Source organism: Gymnoscopelus microlampas (genome assembly GCF_963454915.1).
Source record: "Gymnoscopelus microlampas genome assembly, chromosome: 6".
In the NCBI taxonomy this organism is placed as follows: Eukaryota; Metazoa; Chordata; class Actinopteri; order Myctophiformes; family Myctophidae; genus Gymnoscopelus; species Gymnoscopelus microlampas.
The window spans coordinates 23,408,531-23,436,128 of NC_139943.1; the positions used below are offsets into that span (position 1 = coordinate 23,408,531).

A 27,598-nucleotide genomic window follows, 5' to 3' on the forward strand; every position below is an offset into this window, starting at 1 on the left:
TTACATGAAAATGTCGCTTATAGTAAGCAGACCTGGCAACACTGGGTTTGACGTTTGAGTGTCTAGGTCTGAGCCCTATGCCAAAATAATTCCGACCAGTCATGGAGACATTTATATAATGGTTCCGCTCTCCCTGTCAGATTATTTGTGTGGCTTTCTCCTTTTCTGCAGTCGGTTCCTCTCAGTGGTGGAAGGAGTACTCAGTTTTTTTGTAATCAAGTAAAAGTAGCAATACCATATACAAAATACTAAGTCTCATTAAGGAAATATCCATGTAATTATTTTAGGTATTTAGCGAGGTAAAAAGGTACAATTATTGTACTTTTTTAATACAAAACATACATTCAACAATTAAGCCCCATTTCATACTTTGTCTATTTGAAAATAGCCGATCTACAAGCACACACTGTGTTGCATGGTGATTGTGAGCTTGTAGATCGGCAGTTTTCTGATGAAGTTTCACAAAAGTTTTGGTGTAAATACTTAGTATTATTGCTTGGAAGTTGGCCCTCTGCACTTGGACTGCCTGGGATTAGCATATAGTGAGCTCTCAGCAGGTATGAATATAGTACTCTCAGTACACTGACAGTATGGCTATTATTATATACTTTGACTAGGTATTCCTAGTCAAAGTGGAAGTGAAACAGAGCGAGACTAGTAGGCTTAAATAAACAATAATATCCCCAGTAATGTCAGATTAGTTGTGTTATGATAATGAGGGGGAGGGTACATAGCCTACTCAAGTAAAGTAAAATACAAGTACCTCAGAATAACTATACTAGAAATATACTTAGTTACTTAATTTACACCACCACTGTCTATTTATCTTCATCTATCTGCCTCATACTGATTGATTGATTGATTTACTTTATTAACAGTTTGCAAAGACAAGCACAGGGAAGTACAGTTCAATACAAGAAACCCAAGAAAGCACTATGGCTTGAAGTTGTTTCCATTGGGGTCCTTTGTACTTAATTCATCTAAATAATAATAATTATACATGTGCACACAGCCACACACGGAACTCAAACTATGTGTACGGTAACTTAGCTTTTTGCTGGACTTCCCAAAAAGACAGGTTGAATGTGGAACTTTAATCCAGCTCGTTCAAAATGCTGCAGCCATAGTACTCTCACTGGAACAAGGGGGAAAAAAAGAAAAGGAAAACTAGAAAAAGTGCTCCTCGGAGCACAGGTCTCATCTCAAAACACATTACTCCAACCTTTAGTTTAATCACTTTATTTGCTCACTCCATAAGTACACCTTATTTGATCCCTTAACGCTCACTCCAACTTACTAGAAAGGTGCGCCGAGTAATTGGGCGCAACTTTCTAGTTGGTATGCTGGCATGTGATGCCAAGCATTTACGTGTTGGGGGTTGTGCACTTGTATGAAAAGGCATAGCGCAATGGGATGAAGGGCCATGATAATGCCACGGATGCTGATTAATGTTTGTACAAGGGTGGACTGGGAACACAAATCAGCCCAGGAATTTAAATGACAACCTCCGTTATGTCAAAGTAAGATTCCTTGATAAGGAGCATAAAATGAAGACAGTGATGCTTCAATTACACACATCCTTCCCTCTCAGATCAGGCACCACTCTGTACCTACAGTTTAGGCATTTAGCAGACGCTCTTACCTAGAGCAGCCGAACATCTAAATCTGGTGAAGGTGCATTTACAGTAGACCAAGCCTTTGGTCATGTGCAAGTGTGTGGTCTAACTGTACTAGTGGATGGGTGAGATTTATAAATGCCCTTTGTGAGTGGGTGGTGGCGAGAATTGTGTGAATCTCTGGGTAAGAATCCACTAGCCACCTCACCATCCCTGGACATCCCATTATTATATAACAGATCACGCATACAATTTTTGTAAAGGGCTATTTATTAACAAATATAGAAACAAGTTATTGGCACATTGCATTCCACATTCAAAACAATTCTTGATACTCCAATACACGGTAGAGTTGCACCTGAAATTTTCATAAGGCACCTTAGCTGCCCAGATAAAATAATTCTGGTGCACACTGGCCAAAACAATTCATACAGAGATCTTTGGCACACATTAATAACAGAAAACTAGGCTGTGTACATAGATGTTATTGCATGTCATTTAAGGGTCTTTGGTATAGTCAGAAAATACAAAACAGTTTCATAATAATTTATTTTATAACAGCCACACTTGCATTTTGGGGGTGGCGGGAGGGCCACGCCAGTCAACTGAAGGCCATTTACAAATATGCTTGTAGCGTAAAAGATCAAGTCAAATCATGGGTCCATTATACCAAGTTGCAATCTAATGTTGGAGTGGAATATTACTACTGGTCATACTGGTATCAATATATTTTTTACAAGGGTGTCTTAATACTGTTCATACTGGTATTGATGTGTGATGAGGAAGTGCGTCTATATCCCTGGTTAAGGAACAGATTAATATAGGCATCGTACTCTGCCAAACAATGGACTTGACCCATAGAGCTTTTATATCTAAATAGCCTTCAGTTGTTGGTCATGCCTCCCCCCACCCGCAAGATGTGAATGTGGCTGTTATAAAAAATAATAATAAAAGTAATTTGCCCGCCACCACTTTACCACTGCTTACAACAGCAGAGCAAATAGAAATCACACAGGTATCCGTTTAAGTAAGTCCTTCAGTTAAACAGGAAAAACTGAATTCCCTTTTGCCGAGAGGATGATATCATTTCACCTTGTGCCTTCCTTTTAGCAGCCATTTTGGCTATAGCAAATTGCGGAAGCCCTACTGCACACCAGGCCAAATTACACCTGAATGGAGGTTGCAAACATAATGTGCAAACACGCAATCATATTTAAGGCACAGAGGTGAAATTCCTAGAGAATAATATCACACACACACACACAAACATTTCCTTTCTAGCCAGACACTCCCGATTCCAATGCAGATTGGGAAGCCTCATCATCTTTTATTCCGTCTTCAGACTTCCGTTCTTCTGCGCTGCTCTGAGTTTCCTTCTGTTGAGGTAGCCAGTCCGCTGCAGACGGTTCATCCTTGCCCCCAGGAAGATGACGAGGCTGCTAGGAACCAGCCTAGTAGTCACCCAACCCTGAGGAGAGATGGGGAAGGGGGGTACACATTGATTTATACAGAGTTATTTACAATGTATGAACAGCACAGTAGTATATAAATGAAGCACATAGGTCAAAGACATCTGAATACACAAATCCGATCACTTGCAAATAACAGCATGGAAAGTCGGTCCTAAAGATCAAGGGATTTGCCTGAACAAAGCCATAGCCATGCATTAGGTCTCAGCAACAGCAGTGGTGTAGCAAAATTATTGAGCCTACCATGACAGCGTGTGGGAAGTATCCGTTGGTCTGGCTCTGTAGGCCCACAGTGGCTAGCTCGGCCGCTACATAGCGCTCTGGAGTGGGCTTGTCCAGGGTGGGCTTCCTGATGCGGGTCATCTTAGTGGCCACGAAGAAAGGCAGAACGCTCTGCAGAGAGAGGAGGAGACAAACGGGTGCAGTTAACAAGCTGAACTCAAAAGATAATTGGTTTTAAACAGTCTTATTGAGCAATACAGTTAAGAATGACAGGAAAGAGGCGGTAGAGAATAACATATGACACAGGTCACAAACCAGACAGAATACAGTAAATGCTCTAACAAGGACAGTTTACTGTATGTCTATGTGGCCAGATGTCGAATAACTAGGTTGCCAAATTATGCCTCTTTTGGAGGCTGTCCAATTGTCTTGAGGACATACCACAATCTACCTGACGACCAGATATTTGAAACATTATTCTTATGGAATGTAACAACTAGGGCGGATATACCCAGCCTAACCAGCAGATGGGGGTCTTTTCCTATGCATGGTATCCATGTATGGTACAGTATGCAAGTTCCAACTTGTTCCTTAACACTATGGTGAAATTCATGTCCTCAGGTCCACAAATGCACTGCTTACTAACAATTTATAACCAAACTATGTTCTAATAACATTGTTCTAATAATTTACAATCTGGTTTCTCCCCTGTTCATCATGTTTTGTTTTTCGAACAAGTCTGAGGATCCCCTGGGGTCCTGGACCCTGCTCCTTAAACCCAACCGTAACAAAGTGGTTTGAACTGTCTGACATCGTCATCCATAGAGCCCTGTGCTCTCACTAGCAGGGCTAAAAACAGTGTGCAGACTGACCTGGATAATGATGCCCCGACGTCTATACTCCTCCTGCAGACCACAAGAGAAGAAATCCACAAAGGCCTGAAAACAGAGAGAAAAGACATGTTTGAGAAAATCTCACTAAAGAGGGCCTACTTCGGCCACGAATACAATACAACACACACACCTTTGTAGAAGAGTACACAGTCAGCAGGGGGACAGGGTACATGCCACTGGCAGAAGAGATGTTGAGAATCACTCCTTTGGATCTATGGAAGAAAGAAAACCCAACACATTTAGGAGCATATCGATTATCAACTCTGCTGTTCAATGCAGATTGTTTCCAACATTTTCACAGCACATGGGGCCAACATGGCAAAGTGACCAACAAGGAAACATACACAGTAACATGTGTGTTCATTTAACTTTAGTGTACAAATGACATAATGTACTCTCTCAGAGTTACAAATGGATAAATTAACACTGAGGATTTTACTGTGTAGCACACACACACACACACTCCAGTGCATATACACTGCAGTACTAACATGCTGCAAATAGACATGCATGCACAAACAAACAAACAAACAGTAATGTACAATATACGTAGTACTCTTCCACACACAGTAATATTCACACATCAGTATGCCCATGTGGAAAATGACTGTGGGGAACAAACACGACTGAACTAATCATGTACTACATACAGTACAGTATATAGTAGGTGAAATGCTTGTATGTCTTCCTCAGCTCACACCAATGGAATAATATTGCACATGTGTCGTGTGTGTTGCCATGGCAGCCTGTTGCTGCAGTGATGTAGTGGAGTGACACGCCAGTCTCACACGGCACCAAATGTGCCTGCACTCCCATTGGCCGGCGGGAAACACATGGGATCGATGCGGCCAATCGGGCGGGAGTGCACTTTGTGTGAATTGAAAAGGTTGTCAGCAGTGTGAACAAAGGACGGAGAGAGAGAGAATTTTTCTCCCTTTTCTTTTTTAAGAGAGATCACCTTAACAGGTGTCAGCACACAGTTAATGTTCTTGGAAAAACAAGAGGCTTTTGCATTCTCTGCTGCGTCTGATGGCAGTCATGTTAAAACTCAAAAACATTGGAGGAATCTCATTCACACTCACCTCTCCGTCATTCTGGGAAGCACCAAGCGAGTCATCTATAAACACAGAAAGATGGAGGGGATTGAATACAAGTTTACACACAAAATCTATCAGACTGTAAAAATGGACCCCTGCACAATTGTACACACCCATGACCCGATTAAATTAACACTCATGATTTTGCTGTGTACCATGTAAGAGAAGAGACAAAAAAAGATGTGAGAACAAAAGACGACGAAAGCAGAGACAGTGGAAAATGACGAGACAGAAATTTCACAATACAAATGGATCCATAAGGATCCTCAGTGTTAAATCCTCAGTGCTAAACTATCACTGAGGATGTTAATGTGTAGAGAAAACAGAATGATAGACAGAACCACAGAGAGAGTCAAAGAATGAGAGACAGAATGGGAGTGCGTGGGAGGTGGGTTCAGACAGCGTTGGTGTAGCTCACTGTTGCTTTGGGAACCACCGACTGACTGCAGAGAGCGCGGCAGTAGAGACAGCAGAAGGAAAAAGAAGAGGAACGGAGAGGTAAGAAAGTACGGAGAGAGAGGAGAGAAACGGACGGCAGCATTGCAGGTAGCAGTTAAAATCTTTTGTGTTAACCCCATAACCCCCATTTCACTCTCAGGCTTATCTTTGCAATTTGTCACATATACTGTAGGGCCTGTGAGGTTTCTAGCTCTAAAACGTTGCTTGTAAACACTTAGAAGAGGACAGAATTCTGTTCATGGCATACCTACAATTCTGGGGCAGAATTGTAAGAAAATGTGTCACTTTATTTTATTACAGAGATTAGCTTAAAACAAGGCCCTCAGTCCACCCAACCCATAAGGCTACACACACACAAAAATGGTCCCTTTAAATAGCTCAGTGCTTTTATGAGTCTTCCAGTTTAGTAGACCTTGTATTGTGAATTTGTACTTCCATGTACTGTTGTTCTCATGTCTTACTAAATAAAGTACATCAATCAATCAATCAATCAATCAGTAGACAAATGATTAAAACTTTATCAATGTGCAGAGCTAAATACACCATGTCTCAAAAATACTTCAGAGAAAGATACACCAACGGGCAATGGGCATCAAGTCTTTGGTCTACAGTGGTTCCAAAAAGCCTGGTCCTCAGTGACCCCTAGTCAATGCAGGTCCATTCCTGGTAGAATGGACAAGCAGAAGTACCAGGTGAGCAGTGTTGTAATGTAGAGAAACGTACCTGGCACACTGAGGTCATGTTGACGTTGATCATGTTTGTGATGAACTGAAAAGCAAAGAGAACGTGCAGATAGGTTGGTGTTAAACTCTTCTAGCTGAAAGATTCTCATTTTAGCCAAGTTTTGAAACAATGAGCCTTTTGCAGAACATGTACAGTAGTAGGGAAGCATACATTGAAAACAATCCAATCTTAAACTCGATTTATATTTTATTGCACAACGTTTTGCTGCGCCAGTCTTCAAGCTCACAGCTTGTAGCTCGGCGTAGGACGCCGTCGTTCAAATTAGTATAAATAAGACTGTAATGGCATCATCAGGATATGTTTTATCTGTGTCATGGGGTCCAGAATTCCTGGCAATGGGCCTGCCAGACCACTTGCAAAGGATCAAGTAAAAGGAAAAGAAAATCAGCTTAAGCTGTTAAGTTTGCAAATATACTTTGCATTTTAACTCTAGGTGAAATGATTGTCTGTTCTGCCTTAAAGCCATGTCACAAATTGGATTAAGTTCAGCGACATGGAAGGAGGTGGTAGGATTAGGGATAGGTCTATCCCTAATCCTACCCTCAAGACAAAGATCTACACATGTATATATGTTTGTAGAGTGACTAGGTATAATGCCTACATTTCAGAAATGGCATACGAAATTGGGCATTACACCTAGTCACTCTACAAACATTACAAAACAAATAAAATCTAGAGATCAAGTTAAGAGCCCATACATTAATTATGAAGAATAAAACTCACATTGTCCAAATCTGGGATGTGGAGATAGTACTCAGGATAGGGGTATGAAACACCAACATTGTTGACTGTTGAAAGACACAAGAAATGTGTTATGATGAGATGCAATTGAGTAAAGTTTCTCTCTCCGATAGGTGGCAGCAAAAGCATTTACCCTAGAAGGCACAACCACGCCTTACAACTGGTTGGAGAAAGCAAAGCACATCAGGCAAAGGACAAAGTGTTTTTGTACCGTTTGATTCAACAATTTAAAAATAAGCACTCTTGACTCAATAAGACAACTGAAATTCTATTCAATTTTGTATTCAGAATATACTGTGAACTCACTTACACTAAAGTACTATTAAAAACGTTTGTACTTTGCTACCCTGCCGGCATGCAACAAGTGAAGTGACAGGGTATAGCAACTGTGCCCGTCTGTGTTTCTGCCTGTGTGAATACATTTCATACAACTTTGTGGGTTTCTTGAAACTTCATAAATCAAAAGTACTGTAATCACTCCCATCTCAGGAGTAAGAAAAGAGATGTTGGTGCAGGCAGGGTTTGCACCCCCAAATAATTTAAATCTAGGCACTTTGCCACCAGCACCAAAGCATGCCTACTCCAGAGATATAGTGATATATGTCTACCGTACTCTTTCCAAACAGTCATCTTCAGAAATACTTTCCTCATACTTTCCTTCCAACATACCAAATGTACAGCAGCATTGTAAACCTTTTCAAATTCCAGTGCTGGCCTTGTGTCAATATGTCATAGCCATGACAGCTTGGAAGATAAGCCAAGGTTAATAAAACTGTTATTTACACTGGTATGCAGGGTGTGGGCTTTCGTGTGATGTGTAGTTTGTACATACCAGTCACACAAGAAATATCAGGCACCAAGAATCCATTGTTGGCTAAAGTTCCCTCATAAAAATGGCTATTTAAGTTACTCAATTCACCCTGTGAAACCCAACCGGACACCACATCTAGGCCTTAGATACTGTAATATCACATTCAAAATGTATTCATGCATTTCCATCCTATCCAGAAAACTTACACCATATTAAATGTACCATACTATGCAAGGGAGTAAAAGGTAGGGGGATTCAGTTCTTCTTACCTAAAACGCCAATCTCCAAGCCAGCCAGCCCAGCTTCGATCTTTTGGTAGATGTCTGTCCTGCCAAAGTCTGCAGCGATAGTCTTTGTCTCGATATTGAACTGTGCCTCTGTGAATGAAGGAAGAATGGAATAAGTAATATCCCAAGAATATATAAAAGAGAAACCTATAAACATGAGTTTTTGCATGGGTGAAAAAACATGCAAAATGTGAGAGGAAAGAAGTGTCGCAAGGCTTGGATACAATTTGCTTTTAAAATCATGCATGTTTGTAAGAGAAGGCTAAGGCCTCTCACCTACAAACCTCTTTGTGACCGCTCAAACTATGCATCATGTTACCCGTCATCACCTGCACAACATACAAGCACATTACACGGCCCAACGAACCTACATACCCTAAGAAAAAATTCATTTAATAGAGCACAAAGATTGCATCACTACCAAATTCTACCAGGAGGGGGCATTATGGACCAAACAATCAACCAAGAACCCCCTTCTCTCGTTCCCCTCTCCTCTCCTTCTCTTCCCCGTGTATGACGTGCATGCTGCAATTAGAATTTATTGTCCAAAGACTGGTTTGTGTAATGGGCGGTAGAGAGGAGTTATGAGAGTAAAATTCTTGGGATGTGCCTCGGCTAAAGAATAGCAGCAGCTAAAGAATAGCAGTGTGTCAGTATGTACGCAGACAAAGAGGTACAGCAGATAAAGAGACATTTAAAAATAAAAAAAGAACCAGAGTGGGAGAAAGAAAGAACGAAAGGAGGGAGGGGTATGTTAGAACTATAAGTGAACATCCAATTCATGAGTCTATATTTAGATATCAGTACCACATGAATCAATTAAGAAAAAATAAACCGAGGTGATAATTGAAAGCTAAAAGAAATGCACACATGTTTAAAGACTTTAACTTTGGTTGTCAGATTGGTGATTAACTGAGGTTGTTGCCAAGTTCATGTGGTCACGAACCAGCTAATCCTGACAGTGACACGAACCAGCTAATCCTGACAGTGACATGCCATCACCCTAAGTTAAAAAGAAAGTACAGGTTGGAACTGGAAGGTTAAGTGATCATAAACAATGATGGAACTTGGTCAAATAGTAAAAGGTCAAATTTTCAACTCTGCGTGAATCGTCAGCATGGTGGATTGACTTATGAGGGAGGGCTAACAGTTTTGCCAGGCTCACTGTGAGGGAGGAGTGCCAGGGTTTTGGCACACTGCGCCCAGGCTCGTGACTATACCCATCAGCCCCCCTCCGCCTAGACCTGAGGCACGACAGGCAAAATTGCACTGTGGGAGCTCGTTGTCAGAGCAAACACAGGATGGATGGGGGGGGGGGGGGGGGGATCCCAACATGCATCTCTCATGTACATTACAACAGTGGTTCTCAAACCTTTTCATTACAAAGACCCCCAAATTTATATCACCCCCCCCATCTGAAAATATTTTGTGACAGGAACACACAGAAGAGAAGATTTGTGTTAAAGAATTCAAAATTATTTAAAGAAATGCAACTCTTAAAAACGTAAAATATAGCAGATGTACACAGTGTATCGCAAAGTGACAGTGTGAGCTTGTAGATCGACTATTTTTGAATAGCCAGTACAAAATATGTTTAAAGTGGTTAAAACTAAAACTTGTGATGCTATATTAACCAATTTAGCTGGGGACCCCCTGGAAGGATTTGTATAAGGGAACAGATGAGACCTCCAGAAAAAAAAGGGAAAAAAGCCTTATGCTTTATAATATGTAGGCTGACTTCAACTAAAAACTACTCTTTCTGAATCAAACATCTCTCTCCCAACCTTTTCCTATTTTACTGTTATATTATTTTTATGTCACAAGGCCTGTAAGACAGACATTATTGTAACATCACAAGAGGAACCACCTGGAGGAGTCCAATTTATATCCATCACGGCGGGTATCCTGTTGGCTGGCTCAGCCAGTTGGATCACATACCACCTTGGCACAGACTTCAGTGACGTCACAGCTTTCAATCTGTCTCACGATTCGTCGTATGTCACCCCTCCCCCCTTCTCACGCACTGCTAACATTAGCTCTATCCTGGCATGGCACAATTAAGTCTTAAAAAGAAATACATTAAACCTCTAATGCAAGACATTTAGGGAAAAACTGCAGTGTGACACACATCCTAATCCCCCCACTTAATATCCTCTCAACCCTGAGAGACGTTCCATGACGGCACACACACACACACTTACCGAGTGACTTGGCCACGTCATCTAGCTTGTCCTGGGAGCGGCTGATCAGCATCATGGCAAATCCTCGACGGGCCAGCTGCACACAAGAGAACACTGTTCAGTAACGGACACAGTAACGAACCCTAGCACCCCTTATTCTGGGCCCAGAAATAGCAGATCTACAAGCTCACGACGCGTGGGCTTAGATCTGACATTTCTGGCGAAGAGATTTGGTGTAAAGGGAAACAAGAGCAGACCAAGTACAGAGGTCAGAACTTGGGTCAATTTCACTAAGTAGAGGGTTTAAGTGGTTAATATTAACAAAGACATTGATGTAGGCCATACAATACCATACAGTATGTGACAGTTACTAATCTCTTTCAGACGCCCAGTCACTGAGTTATCTATACATCTTTATTTGTTAAAGTTTGTTTTAATCCCACGCTCCACATGGGATTCATTCATTCAGAATGACACTCTTGTAACCATATAAACCCTAGCAGCCCTATTCTGGGGTGAACATTTGTCGAAAACAGCACATCTATAAGTTCATAACTTTTCGTGTTGCAACATTATGAGATGGTAGATCGGCTATACTCGGCAAAGATTTGGTGTAGAGGGGGGAAGGTGCAGACCAAGTATAGAGCCCTTAGGGAGCCTGGTCAACTAAGTACACACTGTTGGGTTGATTGATTGATTGATGTACTTTATTTAGTAAGACATGAGAACATCAGTACATGGAAGTACAAAAAATCACAATACAAGGTCTACTAAACTGGGAGACTCATTAAGCACTGAGCTTGTTTAAGATGAGATCCCCATGCACACAAATCATGATGACATATAAGAGACAGACAGATATACACACACTACTATACAGAATGTCATACAATCAGCTTACAGGTTACTGGTATGAAGAGTGAAAAAATGTACAAGAGAAGAAAAAGAAAGAAAAATAGGGGGGGGGGGGGTAGGTTAAGACTTAGACAGGAGCCATTTTCGAATTGCAGCCTCCTGAAGGTGTATCTTTAGGGCAGTTTTGAAAGTGAGAAGGATTTTACACTCCTTTAGGTAGGGCATTCCACATTTTTGATGAATAGCATGAGAACGAGTTCATTCCCTTTGTTGAGCCAAATCTGGGTTGCACATGATTTGTGGAGCTGCCTCTGGTGTTATGATCATGGACTTCAATAACATTTAGGAAGTATTCAGACAAATACAGGGGGATCCCAATGTTGTGGTGTATCTTGAAGACCAGGCCCATAGCAAGTTGCTGTACTCTGTCCTCAACCCTAAGCCATCCAATCCTAGCAAAATGAGCAGGGGTTAGATGGGTTTTGTGATTGAGGCCAAGAAGTTGCCTTACTAGTTTGTTTTGGGATGTTTGGAGCCTTGTTTTTAAGGCCTTGGAGGTTTTGTGATACCATGAAGTGCATGCATAATCATAATAACCTTGTATGAGGGCCCCTGCAAGAATCTTCAGAGTATTCTTACTGACAAGACATCCAATCCTATTCAAAAAGCATGTTCTTTGGTTAACCTTTTTGATCACTCTTTCGGCATTTTTGTTACCGGAGAGGTTTGCCTCCAAGATGGAACCCAGGTAGGTATTTTCCTCCTTTCTTGTGATAACATCATCACCCACTTTGATCGTGAAGCTCTCAGCCTTGCTAAGGTTAGGACTGGACCCAAAGAGGATGGATTCAGTTTTACCCAGGTGTAATTATAGTTTGTTGTCAGAGAGCCAGGTGCAGATCTTGTTGAGTTCAGAGCTGAGAGTTTTCTCAACCTGCAGCCTGTTCCTGTCCGAGACCAGCAGAGCCGAGTCATCTGCGAACAGGAACAGTTTGCAGTCGCAAGCTGAAGACATATCGTTCACATATATCAGGAACAGTAAAGGTCCTAGTATACTTCCTTGCGGAACACCACAAGTCACTGGGAGGGGAGGGGACTGGGTGCCGTTTACTTCCACCACTTGCTCCCTCCCTTCCAGGTAGGATCTCATCCAGCTCACCGACGTATCATCAAAACCCATTGCTTTGAGCTTATCGATCATAATTGGGTAATTAACAGTGTCAAAGGCCTTCTGGAGGTCCAGCATGACCATGCCGCAATATTTGCCATTGACGACATCTTGTTTGATAGAGTCGTTCAAATAGAGAAGGCATGTGTCAGTGGAGTGGTTTGTTCTGAAACCAGATTGGAATTTGTAAATTAGATTTTTCTCGGCAAGGTACTTATCGACCCGTTCATAGACTATTTTTTCCATGACTTTCGAGATGGGGCTAAGAATAGAAATAGGGCGGTAGTTGCCAGGGTCTAATTGGTTTCCTTTTTTGTACAGAGGGGTCACCCTTGCTTTTTTGAAGTGGTTAGGGACCCGTCCCTGTATGATGGAGAGAATGGAGGTTCAAGTAGTTAAAACAGTTCTGTCATCAGGTGTGTGCATGTATAATATATTGCGAATGTGTTGTGAATGGTGCTTGTTCGTGTGGGGGTGTGTGCACACGTATTGATTAATAGGTCCATTCACATACTGTGCCATGTGACTAAAGTGGAGTGTGTGTTGGTCACTGAGCTTCTACATGATGGAAATTAAATAAATAAAAACGGGGTCTTGGTGCCTCACCTCCTCTGCGTAGGATTTCCCGATTCCATCTGTGGCTCCCGTTACAACTAAAGAGAGAAAAGAGGGGGGGGCGGTGTCAGAATTCTGTTCAGATATGTGTTCCCTTTTCAACACTTGTATTTCAGAACTTTTCAGTCACACATGCAAAAGTCCAATCATATAATTTTCAACTCAGTCAACTGATGTTATAAAATATGTCTTTACAATCGTCACATCGTCAAAGGGGTTCATTGTGGATCTCTAAAACAAGTGGAACAATCCATGAGAATAACCAGCAACGTTACCAAGGAAAGAGATCTGTATTTTGAAAGAACATTTTGAAATGAAACTGCCATGGGCAAAAAGATTGATGCTACACTTGTTAAGGTTTTAGGTTAGGCTTGAACCCTGGGAATGTCATAGGAGAACATTTGGCAAAAACAACAGATTACAAACCCGCAATGCATTGCCAACGTACAGCTGGTAACAACATACAAACCAACCAACTAATACAACTTAACTTGTTGTCATGATGAAGCCACAAATTCAGAGCAGTTACCAACAGTATATTCCTGCATAACATTATGCTCCACCATTTTGACTATTAGTACAAAAGCTGCAACGGTATAGACTCATATCATTCTCTACACGGTTCACTCAACGAGAGATTGAAGACAATATAGCCTTTGTTGCAGAAAGAGTTTTAGAAAACAACTGCATTGCAGAACTAATCCAAAATCTTTAGGGTGGTCCTTCATATTGGGGAGGTGATACGATTGGTTTAAAGCTTTAGGTTTTTAGTGGCCGTTCACTGCTGTTCTAGCAACTACTTTGGATTTTGATGTCCCCAGATGTATTGGTAGGTGGAGATCTCCGATTGACGGGGAGTGTTGGACCAGAGATGGCACAGATAGTGGCTGATCAACAATACCAAATCTACATGAATGGAGATGTTAAATCAAGCTGGATTGCCACTACAAAGGCATAGGAGCAAACAGAGATAGTATAGAAGAAGGAGATGAGGAGATGGTGTAGATTAAGTTGGAACAGATGATTTGGATTAGAGTTAGAGCAAAGACAGCGATAGTTTTCTAGGCTCAGACAGACCTCAGCATTCACTACGCTACCAAGTAGCTCCACAAACACATACCATAAGTAGTTATGTTATTAATACATCATCCACATGTATTCAAGTCATCTACTCTGCATTATTAATTCTTGTATTAGGTTTGTGGCTGCTTTGAGGCTACAGATAGCAGAGTAAAACAATTAAAACAGGGGGGGGGGGGTGTAGCAGCTGGGCAAAGGGTGGAGAGATGTTCTTTCGGGAGAGAGAAATGTTCAAGAGAGAACTATTTTTAAACCAGAGCTGGTTGTCAACCCCAGCCCCTACTGACTGCGTGAGTGAGTGAACTGAATGACAGAGACGTTGGGTGGATAGAGATGCATGGTTGAAGGAGGAAGGTGGAAAAGAGAATTGATGGAAAACAAGGGAAGGGAATGCATGCCCTGCATGGAATGCACAAGTTCATCACATGCACAAGTGCATCACGCTCGCCAGGCTCAATAAAAGATTAATATGGATGGGAGCCATTCTCTGGCAGAGAAGTGGAGAGGGAGGCAGGGGGGACAGAGAAATAGAAGGGGGGAGGGGGGGGGGTTATGACGTACATGGAGAGGGGAGAGAGAAGGAGGCGGGTGGGGTGGAGGAGGGATCCTAAGGGCATCTAAAAATAGAACAGGAGTGAAGAGAGCGAACGACTGAGTAAAGGAGAACGACAGTGGCAGAGGGAGAACGAGAGGGGCAAGAGCATCAGCAGCACAAAGTCAAAAAGTAAAAAAAAGAGCCGTGGTTATATTTAAACGTCCTCCTCCCCCCATGTTAAGAATGAAATGCTCCATGCCACAAAAGACTCAATGGGAAGTGGGCTGTACCAAACCTGGCTCAGCCTGCAGATGGTGGGGCACAGCAGAGAGAGTGAAGCAGAGATTTAATTTAAGCTCTAGAATCTCATAGGCATAAACATGCTTAACCACATGAACCCTAGAGTCCCGAATCTGTGTCATAATAGGCAAACATTCAGCAATAATGTCAAAAATACAAGCTCACAAATATACAAGCTCATGTGTCGCGTTGTGAGCTTGTAGATCGGCCATTTTCAGTGAAGAGATTTTGTGTAGAGGGAAAAAAGGAGGGGGCTGCGTATATAGACCCCGGTCAATAGGGTTTAAAGTAGTAGTTTACACAAAAAAATTACTTATTGTCTATGAATTACACACCCCATGAAGCTTTGAATTCATGGATATTTTTTGTCGCATTCCTGAGCCAATAATTTGTTGACGGAAAGAGTCTCGTACTGACTTTCAAATGATTGGCTTAGGAACGCGACAAAAACTAAAACATATCCATGAATTCAACGCCTTCATGGCATGAGTAATTGATAGAAAATAAGTAATTGTTTGGGTGAACAACTCCTTTAACCCATTTAGACCTGAGGCCGATTCTAAAAACGCCTTCTAAATCCTGACCTAAGTTTTCTGAAAAACTTCTGATTTTAATTCAAAAATAAATATGTTGACAGCTAATGTTACAAAAAGGGGCTCCCGGATTGAAAGGTATAACAACGAATAGGGGTTCCCTGAGGTCTAAATGGGTTAAGTGGTTAAAACAGAAGTACAATGACCATGTCAAATAGCTGTATACTGTCTATTCTAAGATGTTACCTTATTATCAGCTCATATCCATAATATAACGGTTACTGCTACCAAACCGTTCTTGTCAGCACACGTCATGCGATGACGATATTCATTCATTTGATCAGACACAACCTATTATCCTATGGTAGTACTAGTAAATAGTTACTCATTGAAAACACACGTCCCTGCTTCTGGAGACGGATATCGTCCACCTTCATTTTCCAAAAAGTTATTTCAAGCGTAGATTTCATGCAGGAACTTACAGGACTCCTTATTATGCAACATTACATAAAATATGAACATAATTAAATTACTTCTAAAAATAATAGAGGTCTCATTTAACAGAAGTACAATATCAGTCACCAGAAGCAGGGATGAGTGTTTTCAATGGGCTTATACTCAGAGTTTAGTGTCCGATCAAATCTAAAATATTGAATCAAGCAACCTTCTATATTGGGTGCACACAAAAGCCTGTGTAGACGGAAATTACCCCAGATGGGTTTTTAAGTGAAATTCCCCATTAAAGCATCATTTATACTTGTGTAACAGCGTCCCACACCATGTGATAAAACCTGGCATTACATTTCAAGATCTGAATGCTTACGGCAATAGGTTTCAGTGGGACCCCAGCCTAGCCGTAGGCCCCAAGACCAATTAGTTTTGAATGGTTTAGGACAGCTCTGCAGGTTGGCCTGCATTCTTTCTGAGATTTATCTTTCGGAGATGTATCTTTCAACAAAGAAATTACACCTCAAACTGATGGAACAAGCAGAGCAGAAACAGAAGATAAACCATACAGTAAACTGAGAGACCGGCTCCACTTGATTGACAACATTTCATGCCAATGACCCTGAACTACATGTAATATTATATTACTAAGCAGGAACAAAAGAAATAACACATATTTCACATTTATATTTCAAAATAAAATGAATTTCTTCTGATGTACATTTTGGGCTGGGACGTGACTCTAAATATATTTTCAAAAATAGCAAAAATGGCCAATTACAATGAGTCACAAAAATAAGTGAGATTGCAGATCAGGTATTTTTAGCATAATAATTATATACGGCTTACATTTGCTTTCTCATGACACTTGGCAAGTTCAGTTCAATGGAATGTGTGTTTATAAACGTACTCAACCACCTCAAAGAATATATGTGCATTGTGCACATGCACACGCTGTACAACCTCCAAGAATGCATGTGAACAGACTCAATACTTCACCATTTGAACCTGGATGAGAAGAATGTGGAGCTACTGCATGCAAACATTTACAAGCTGCGTTTGCCGTGCGACAGCGCACGTATGCATGTTGTTCATAACTCATACAGTAAGTTACACCATGCATGAACGGCAGCAAAAAGAGCACTGAACAAGAGATGGTAAAAAAAAGGGGAGGGGGGGTGAGAGATGTGCAACAGGAAGACATTTTCACAGAGATGGAGTGAGGGCATCTTAATCAGTGAAAGAGATAGAAATGATCCTAATGAAGAGGACCTTAATATCAGGGAAAGAGATAGAAAACCAGATCAAGAAAAACACTTTGAACACTTGACCAACTGAACAATTGAGCTTATTGAGTCAAAACGTCATGCATTTCTTCTACACTTTCCAATTGCCATTTTCTAATGTTAAGATTTCAGCCCCACCCCCTACCCCCTCAAACACACAAATAAGTACAAATGTTGTACTTATGAATGAATACTGCCCATCTTCCGATTACATAATGCCACAGTTTTCTCAATAACTTTAGTGGGAGGGAAGGTGCAGGGAAGGGGTGGGGGCTTTGGTACACAGTGAAATCCCCAGTGTTAATTTAACACTGATGGAACCAAAATAGTCCCTTACCCTTTTTAATTGGGCAAGTTAAGTTGGGACATACAGATGATTGAAATTGGTTGGTGGCTCTCTACAGGTTGAATAAATTTAAAGCCAATATAAAAGTGCATACTAAAAAAAAATCTGAGTTTGTAGGACACATTCTGATGCCAGGTCTGGATTGGATGTTTGGTAGAAATGGAATATGTACCCATTCCAAGTCATCTATGACAAATATTGCACAGAATATGACAGTTTCAAATAGCAACAGTGGCAATAAATGGAGGCAGAATGGAAAATGGAAAATCCCCCATTCAACTTTCCCTGTAATGCACTCCAAAAGAACACTGTGTCCAAATATCCCCATTGTTAAAACACACGCGCACGGCGGCACGCACACGCACACGACGTACCCCAGCAGGATTTAATTCCCCTCACGTGAGCAGCGCATTATGTCTGTAAGACACACACACAGCCTGTAAAAAAGGGGGCTACGCAAGCAAGCACGTGAGCAACAGCAGTACTGACGCTCATGCACACTCTGACAATGAAAGGTGGAGGATGGTGAGCTAGACAGGGTACCACAAAAGCGCAAAAAAGAGAGGTTTAAGTCACTGTATATAGATTATATTTCACTGCATCTGCATGTAGTTTGTGTGCATGCGTGTGTGTATATGCGGTATGTTGTTTCACAAAACTACCAGAGTATCACAGCCACTCTTTGCATTTCAATTCATTACCAGTTGCTTTTCTGGGTGAACATGATTTCCTTAATTTACAGCAGTTGAGTGACAAACTAGCCTTCTATGTTGGCTCTACAAATGGCCAGAAGGGGGCGCATGTGCAACATGCAGTGGATCCCAGAAGTACTCACCCCCCCCACCTTCTCTCTCTATTCTCTCCCTCTCTCAATCCCTCCCTAGCAGTGGAACAGTCCCTGCCACTGCCTAGCTCACTATTCCAAAGGTCTAAAAAAAGCAGCAAGTGGAGTAAAAATAGCCGAGAGCCTGCACTGCATCGTCTGGGAGCTGCCTGCTTGCCGCAGCACCTGAATACCAACAAGCCCACCACTAGCACACACACACACACACACACACACACACACACACACACACACACACACACACACATCACCACGACAACAGCTAACTCCTTGCTGCATCCTTCCTCACATCTCCACCTATAGAGACCACACAGACCAGCCAACAAGACACTTTTTCCTTTTTTCCATATTGTTTAATATTTGTCATTTTATTTTCCCCACACGCATGTCAGCCGGTTCTATTGGCAGGCTCAACAAAATTACAAATTACTGTTAAAAGATTTATTTATTTTTAAATACAAATTGCAACACCCTTCTTCTCCCTGCTCCCCTCCATCACTCTCCAATTAAGATTCTCAGTGAGGAGGGACTGCGGACCTCGCATGCCCCCTGCTCGTTATGTACGGTTATGTAATCTGTCGCACCCCTCACTCCACTGTCAACCAAGGGCCCCTCCCACCACAGAGAAAAAGAAAGAGGGGAGCAGGAGGGTTGCAGCAGAAGATCCAACGCCAATCCCCCTCCTCTCTACACACACACACACACACACACACACACACACACACACAAACGGGGAGCAAAGTCACATGGGCAAAATGAAAGTCGACACAAATACAGCTTGATTGGGCGAGGGAGAAGAAATAAGGATGCTGGGAGGGGGGTCAGATAGAGAGAAACGTACTTAAGAACTGCCTAAGATAGAAATAATCTATTTTTGGGCACAGGGCAAAAAATAGCCTCACTCAAGTCACAGGCCTCGTTTTTTTTTCTATAAAGAAAAATCAATGGTTTACATCACCCCAACTACTCCGGGAGAAATAAGGTGGGTTTTAAAGAGGACATTAAAGATGTGCAGCCATCTCTTCCCTCCTCGCCTTCAACCTTCCTTATATTGGAGTCAGGTGTGCCAAGGCACAATTAACAGTACATAATATACATAATTAAGTCAAGTGAGTTAAACTCTACATTTTTAAATTTAATTAAATGTGCTCAAAGACAGCAACTGATGTAGCAGCCGTGTGTCAGTGTGCCAACTTAAGTGGATAGGATATACCACTTGAACCCCAGCATCCCCATTCTGGGGGATACTCTACTTCACATGACAAAACATCATCCTCAAGCAGTTCTTTTGATCTAATTTTATATCCTAACCACCCATATGCAGTTTCTCTGCCAATTATACAAAATATTGATTACTCCTTCAACTCCTCATCAACAGACCCATAATGCTAATGTGTCAACTGCATTGCATGTTCCAATTTAAGTTAAATGGAGAACACTACATTCCAACAAGAGATGAAAGATGTTTCACAAATGCCAGCTAATGAAAGAACAATGTGGAATGACATAGCCATGCACCGTTGGCCATAACATCCATATACCTTACATACCTAGTACACGTCAAGATACCTACCTAGCTTGTAAAAGCATGTATAAATGTGTCCATTCCAAGAAAGCTAGAAACCGATACCTACAGTACAGTAGCATACGTAAAGATACCCTGGCCTACATACCTAAAGGCATGCATAAAGACAACCCACAAACCCAGGATGTTTAAGAAGGTTCAGGATAAAGTAGTATCTGCAAAAAGGAGAAATATGTACGCTACATTTCAGGCACTTAGAGTAAGCTTCATCAGGCATTGGATGTGGCTGTTGTGAATAAGTAAATTATTGGGAGCTTATTTTCAAGTGCGTTAACCACATGAACCATAGCATCCCAATTCTGGGCATGTTAGCGAAGATAGGCAAACATTCAGCAAAAAAAGCAGATCTACACGACGTGGTGTGACCATGTAGATTGCCCATTTTCAGTGAAGAGATTTGGTTTACAGAGCAAAAAGGAGGGGACCAAGAATAGCCCCTGGCGGAACACAATCTATAAAAGTGGTTAATAAAGTACAATAAAACAAACCTCTATATAGTTTTCTATTCTAACACTATAGATTACACAAACCCAAAACAACACCCTGACCACCACACACACACACACACACACACACACACACACACACACACACGGTACACTGTGTATCTGCCTCAATATGAGGCTACAGACAAAACATTTTGTTGATTTGATTTTAAGTGGATGCACTAAAAGAAATGTCATTGTATGTTGAATACAGTGACAATAAACATCCTATCTAAAAACACTGGACCCCCTATGAAACCTGAATGCAAATGTGTCCATTACGCCAGTGGTTCTCAACCTTTTCAGGCCGCGACCCCCAAAAATAATCATATTTGATTTGAACCCTGATAAGCACTTGGAATTGTAGGAGTTGACTCAGTTGAGGCATAACTTTTATAGTGAAAATGGCAGATCTACAAGTCCTTAAATTGTCACTTCACTGTCATCTAGGGACCCCCCCAAAATCATATGGGGACCCCAACCCACAGGTTGGGAACTACTGCATTACACGAAAGCTGCAAACCGATACCTAGAGGTGCCCGTCAACAGATACCACTCCCTGAACAAAAAGCTTTTTGACTGACAAGTTGGGCGACAACCAAGAGAAGAAGACGTCATTGTAATCACTCACTTTAAACCATGGCTTTCCAAATATGTTGGTGACTGTATGTGAAGTCAATGTGTTGTTACAGCACCACCAGCGAGCCAACTACTTCTGAGCCCGGGACATCGGTTTAAGTTATGTTAGATATAACGGATTTAAAGTTGTAATTACTGTAGGTTGCCTAATGTGAATACAAGAATGCAAGATAGATTCTCTTTTTTAATGATTAGTAATATATTATGAACATCCGATTAATTTACTGTACATGTACATAATTATGGACCTTTATTGATCCAGACGTAAATTCAGTTCTACATTCTTTCAGGCCCGATATACTATATTTAGCAAAGAAAATGTATGTTTTTTTTAAGACAGGTCGATGGAACACTTCCCATCCATACTCTGAGAATAGAAATAGATAGCAGGAAGAAATATATGAATTGTGATTCGTGACACAGTGGAGAGTACAGAAGGGGATAAAAGAGGATGGAAGAGGGATAATAGCAGTGAAGAATCAAAAAGAGATAGAAAATGATATGAGAGTGAAATAAAGCACCATGATGGTAGTGTGTGTGTGTGTGTGTGTGTGTGTGTGTGTGTGTGTGTGTGTGTGTGTGTGTGTGTGTGTGTGTGTGTGTGTGTGTGTGTGTGTGTGTGTGTGTGTGTGTGTGTGTGTGTGTGTAGGCAGCTGCAGATTTTTTTTCCCCCTTTCTTCTTTACCCAGCATCCCTTGCTCTGGCATGTGTCCTAGAGCATGTTCATGACAAGAAAAGCAGCGTTCTCGCTCTATCTCTACACGCACACTTAGAGAAAATACCCTGCATTACACACATAGCAATACGTTTCATACACAGTACACACACCTAGAGAAAAGACCCTGCATTACACACACAGCAATAGGTTTCATTCACATGTCTGCATGTTCCTTTACCATGAATGAACTGCAGCATCTAGTCATGAAAATAGTCAATGACACCATGAATTCTTTCTCATCTTGGCGTACAAATGGCACCCAACACGAGTCGACAAAGTTGTCGGGGGGGGAAAGAGCAACGTTTGGCCCAATTTAAAATAAAGTGTGTGCGTTTGTCTTTTGCAGCCAAATCAAAATCCTAACTTTTACTTTTATTGGAAGGGGTGCGCCAACAGTCTGTAAACCGTGTGCAGTTTTCATGAATGGCCACAGCCATCTTACATAATAGGAAATGTTCTCAAACACTAGCACGAGCAGAGGAGGAAAAGAGGAGACCTGGAGCGCTCTCCTGCATTACCGCAAAAAGCACTTCCAAATAAGCCCTGCTCAAAACTGACCCACAAACAACTACAAATGTCAAAAATTGGTAGGTTAAGAAAACACACCAGAAAAACCTATTTTTGATTTGTAAAGCAAGCAAGCAAATCTACAGTATGTTTCAATAATGAAAATGCTTTATATTCCAGTGAAATGCTTGCTTCTGTTATGACAAGCTTAAAGCCCTCAGAACAAGTGTTTGCAGGGAGGCTTTTTTTAAGTAGTCAGTGACGGTGTGCTATTCAACACTGGGGGATGCCGCTTTGACTCATAATGCAGTTCCATTCTCTGCCACTAGGGGTCCCATGTACTGAGGGAACGCCACTCTATGGCAACAGGGGTTCCTTAGTAAATCCTGCAGCTGTTATCTGCACACTTCACTCAGTGTAGCTAGTACTAGTAGTCACAACAGGTAGGCTGCAGCTCAACACCACCGTCTAATCACCCATTATCAACCTCATCTTCACTAATATGCTTTTGGACAATTTCAGTCTACTCGCTCCCTCTCTCAGAGGTGGGCTCCGGTGGATAGATCAGAAACTTGCCTACCAATGACATCGATGGAGATTCCAAGCCAATAGAAACTACATCCTTTCTTAGCATGGTCAAATAGAAGCCATTGTTCTTGAATCAATTAAAGAAAAGAAAGACATTTAAATCTTGGTTGAAATGACCAAATCTGCTTACTGATGAGTCAGTGGTAGGCAGGTTTCTGAACTGTCCACTCTCCTGCTCTGAGATACAGAGTGAGTGCATGAAAGTGGTTCCATATAGTATGAGTACCAATTATATGAAGATGGGTTTAAAATGTTAAGCGGACTGTGGTCCTCCAGGGGTCTATACTTTACTCCCCCCACTCGCCTACAAGTTTACAATGTGTCAAATTGCGATGCATTAAATTGAGTTTCTTTTGCCAAATGTTTGCCTATTATAACAGTCAAGTGGTTAACTTCAGGCACACACACACACACACACACAAGTCAGACCTGAAATGCCACTTCAACTCCCGCAGAACACTCTCACTTAAACATGAAAATCAATCAAGTCAACCATGTAGGGGCTAAGAAAAACAAGTGTTCCACAAGTTCAGAAGTTCTACAACCTCACAAGGCCTCCCAAAGAGCGAGGCGTTGTGAGCTTGTAGATCGGCTATTTTCTCAATATTTATCTGTGGAACAGAGTCAAACTAAATGGCTAAATGGTAAAAGGTTGAGAACCACTGCTATAGTGTTTTTTCAGTATTTGTCTAAACATAAATGATGAAGACGCAAAGAAATAAGCAGACACAAGTGAACTGTACATTGAAGCTGATAAATGGGTACCCTGTCCTGATTGGATGAAATTGGCAACCCACCTTCAAATGTTATTTTCTGTTTATTAAAAAGCTGGAGAGACAGGGAACCCCCCTCATTTAATAAATCTGAATATAGAGCTTTTAATTTTCTCAACAAAAAAAATGTTTTAAACATATCACTTACAGTAGGCTACCTTTAACCTATTAAATTATTGAACACTAATGAGCAGCCCCAAACTGTACAGTACTGGGACTAAAACTATCAGATGAAAAAAGGGCAAGGTCATGTTTGGAGCATAGCAGTAAACCAAAGCATAGCAGTAAACCAAATGTTAGTTTTGGTTAGGCCAATACAATATTAGTCTAAATCAATGCATTTCACTCTCCACATGAGTCACCGATGCCACCTCACACATAATAAAAGTATGTGTGTGGTCGCAGCATTGCGCCACCCGGGCTAGACCTGCACATCAGGATAAACCAGAAGCAAAAACCAAGTGAACCAAGACGGCCTCCTTGCCACATCTCTGCTCCCCCACCCGTCAGGGGCCGCCGGTCTGCCAGTCAAACGATACCCGTCGTTAGGCAACCGAATGAACAGACAGTCCAGCACGAAGGACGAGACAAACCAGTTACCTTCAGGGAGTGGCCAATCCACACAAAAAAAGTTGAGTGTTCCAGTGCTCAAAATAACGTCTGCGCACGTGTTCAGATTAGCCATTCATTTACAGATAGACAGTTGCAAAGACGTGACTTTGGCTTGAGAAATTAGAGCGCATATGTCTCCTTTGAGGCGTTTTCAGCTAAGACGTAGCTTTGATTGATTGAATACTTTATTAACGGTTTGCAAAAATAAGCATCAGTTACAGTTACAGTACAATACAAAAGGATGCTAAAAGGATAAACCCAAGAAAGCCTTAGGGCTCGTTTCCATTGAGGTCCTGTGTATTCAATTAATCGAATAACCATATAGGAAGGAAGCAGGGGGTGGGGGGTGGGGGCTTCACAATTCCTGTGACAAAAGGATGACTAAGCGATGAAGCAATGAGCAAAAATAAAAGCGCATGACTCACCGGTGTGCCCCCCCCACATGGACACCTAAAAATCCCCACTGACCGGTTTTGGGAGCAAAACCCGAAAGAAAGAGAGGGAAAGCTGATTTAACATTCATTATTGATTGATGTTTTTGGATATTATAAGGTAGGTAGTGAAGGATGGTGGGGTGATTGAGATGCAAAAGGCGGAACGTGGAGCGGTGGAGGATTGCGCAGTAAGAAACCGAGCGCGTCTCCTCGACACACAGACAGAACAGCAGGAGTAGATCCTCCTCAGAGAGGAGACAGCAGTACATCCTCCTCAGAGAAGAGACCGGAGGAGAGAGAAGTGGGTCAAGCTTCACCAGAGCGACTCCGATCAGACAGACTCCTCAGAACAGAACATGCTGGTACAATTAACAGCGCGTCGCTTGTAATTGGATTGAAGTGCCCCAAAATGACTACATTTTAAGACCCGGTTAATAACATTAGAAGCTTTGTCTAATAATAACGCAGATAACTCTGAAAGACCATGACAATCTGAGGGGGGGGGGGGGGCTCAAACCTACAACCCCCTTACCGACCCCATATAACAAGACTTAAAAATGTTCAGATAGACGACCGCCAAACTACTGAATTATCACAAAGAAATAAAGTGGCGTAAACTAACAGTCGAATGCGGCATTGGTGTGTAGGTGGAAAGCATGGAATTCAATCTAAATGTAGGTCACGTCTTAATTGGACATGCAGGTTTGGCCCACATCATGCGGCTGGGCTGAATGTGCTTCAGTAACACTAACACACATTAGGCTATACACTGCTCTTTCAAAGTGCGCATAGCCTGCGCAATTTGGCTGACGGCTCCCCCAATGTAGGGCATCCGTCTTACCGAGAAAAAAAATGTGGGTGAACAATATTCTTTGGAGCCAGTCCGGCTTTTAAACACGAAACAAATCAAACTAATTGGGCTAATAAGGAGCCATTATCTCGCCAATCAGTCTGCTTACCTGTGACTATTACGTAAGACCTCCCCCACCACGAATGAAGACACAAAATGGTCCAGAAAGCCGTTTTTTTTCTTTTGCCCATTAACTTTTCCCAATAACCCGATTTTGAGATTTGACGTCGAGTAGTTTTTTGAGCTGCCCTCCCTCCTCCTCGTGACATGAAATGTAGTGTCGCTGATAAACCAACTCACCTGCCCATTTGCCCAGCTTTGGGTTGAGAAGCTGCCCGTTCCCCAAGACCCAAATCCTAACGCCTGAGAGCAGTCTGTAGATGAGACACAACGCCACATAGGCCATGGTGAAGGTTCCGACCCAGAAGAGAGGCTTCTCTGCCATGAGCAGCATGTCCTCAATCATGTTAAACGAATGCATGGCAGCTGGTGGAGCGGTGACTCTGCGCGTGTGTGTGGAGACCTCCAAATTTTAGGCTCTAATTTCCAAGCCACAATGTGAGACAGTCCCTTTATAAGGAGGTTGTAGCATCACACACTCCCCACAACTCACCAACACTAGTCTGGCCTGTTTTTAAGGGCCCCGCCCACCTCCTACTCTTAGCAGCCGTCAAACGAACCCTCCCCCGCACGTCATTGGCTGCGATCCCCGTCCGTCAACGTACACCCCCCCACCGTTTGGCGCATTTACAAGTCAGTCACAGACGGCTCCCCCCCTCATTCATTGGATTTCTCTATGAAAAAGGGTGGGTCGGGCCGGACTGACTGGCGATTGGTCCGCTGTTACGACACAGCTCCCATCCGGCACTTGTGATTGGCTCTCTTCTGAGCAGGTTTGTCGGCTTTTTGCTGTGAGATTACGAAACCTTGCGATACCCCCAAAGAACTGCCCAGTGCCCACACCACTTTATGAATGAAAGGATGCTCTCCAGCGTTGCCAGGTTACGCGAGAGAAACAAGCAACCAGGTCTATGAAAACAAGCCCAAAAGAAGCGACTAGGCTACGCTACGTCGATTTGAAAATAGCCGATCTACAAGCTCACAACGCGTTGCAACGCTTGTATATGTGCTTTTTTTCTTTTAAAGGGGAAACAAATCTTAATTAATTAATCATATTGGAATATAACAAAAAACATTTTTAACAACATAAATCTTGTATCCCAAAATATTTTCAGATGGGGGTCCGTGCCCCCCGTGGACAAATACATATTCATCTGGGGATGAATAAACACCATTTAGGAAAAGAGTCCAAAATAAGCAACTACACTTTAGAAACAAGCCCAAAAAAAACGCAACCCGCAACTTTACAAGCGACTTGACAGAAAACCCAAAGTCGCTTATAATAAGCGAACATGGCAACGCGGGTTGGTAGACACAGTGCATGTCGTCCCGCCCATTGGATGGAGCCTGTTGGCTGAGCGATGTGTCAGTCATCGTCATCAGTCAGCTCCCACCTTGGCCATGACTCACTCAGCTATTTTAGGTATTCTGTCTGCAATAATGATGATGATAGCCTACTAAAAGAACCACACACATCCATGGTGAGGTGAAGTAGAGTGGATGCACGCAACACAGGCACCAAGTCCCCAGTATCTTTGTTATTATTGTCCATTAATTTGTTTCCATTTAATCACAGAGTAGTATACACACTAAATGCACGGATGACAAAAAAGGCAACCAAACTACAAACCCCAGCAATCCTCCGCTGGGCGGAACACTCGCGAGACTGACTTCGTAGTAGTTCCCCATCTAAAACATTGAGGAGGGCTGTGCGTGTGAGTTACATAAACACAGAAGCCATGTGATTTTCCATCCGTTT

The 27,598-nt window shown here is 42.1% G+C and overlaps 1 protein-coding gene across 1 annotated transcript; it reads right to left on the reverse strand.

Moving 5' to 3' along the window:
- Positions 1–1,851: 1,851 nt before the first annotated feature.
- hsd17b12a (hydroxysteroid (17-beta) dehydrogenase 12a) lies at positions 1,852–26,330 on the reverse strand. The gene is made up of 11 exons (XM_084059146.1): positions 26,020–26,330; positions 13,149–13,195; positions 10,541–10,616; positions 8,322–8,429; positions 7,224–7,288; positions 6,480–6,524; positions 5,283–5,317; positions 4,331–4,412; positions 4,180–4,245; positions 3,329–3,478; positions 1,852–3,084 (listed from the first exon to the last, which is right to left on the reverse strand). Exons 1-11 carry the CDS (start codon positions 26,198–26,200, stop codon positions 2,944–2,946), a joined length of 996 nt encoding a protein of 331 aa, XP_083915272.1. The 5' UTR covers positions 26,201–26,330; the 3' UTR covers positions 1,852–2,943.
- Positions 26,331–27,598: the final 1,268 nt, after the last annotated feature.

Bases quoted from the DNA above. Each gene is read 5' to 3' on its own strand.
- hsd17b12a (XM_084059146.1), bottom strand. From the start codon at position 26,200: ATGCATTCGTTTAACATGATTGAGGACATGCTGCTCATGGCAGAGAAG. The intron at 10,617-13,148 runs GTGAGGCACCAA...TCTTGTGTGCAG, and splicing joins GGAAATCCTACGCAGAGGAG to CTGGCCCGTCGAGGATTTGC. The intron at 5,318-6,479 runs GTACGTTTCTCT...CTGTGTTTATAG, and splicing joins ACATGACCTCAGTGTGCCAG to ATGACTCGCTTGGTGCTTCC.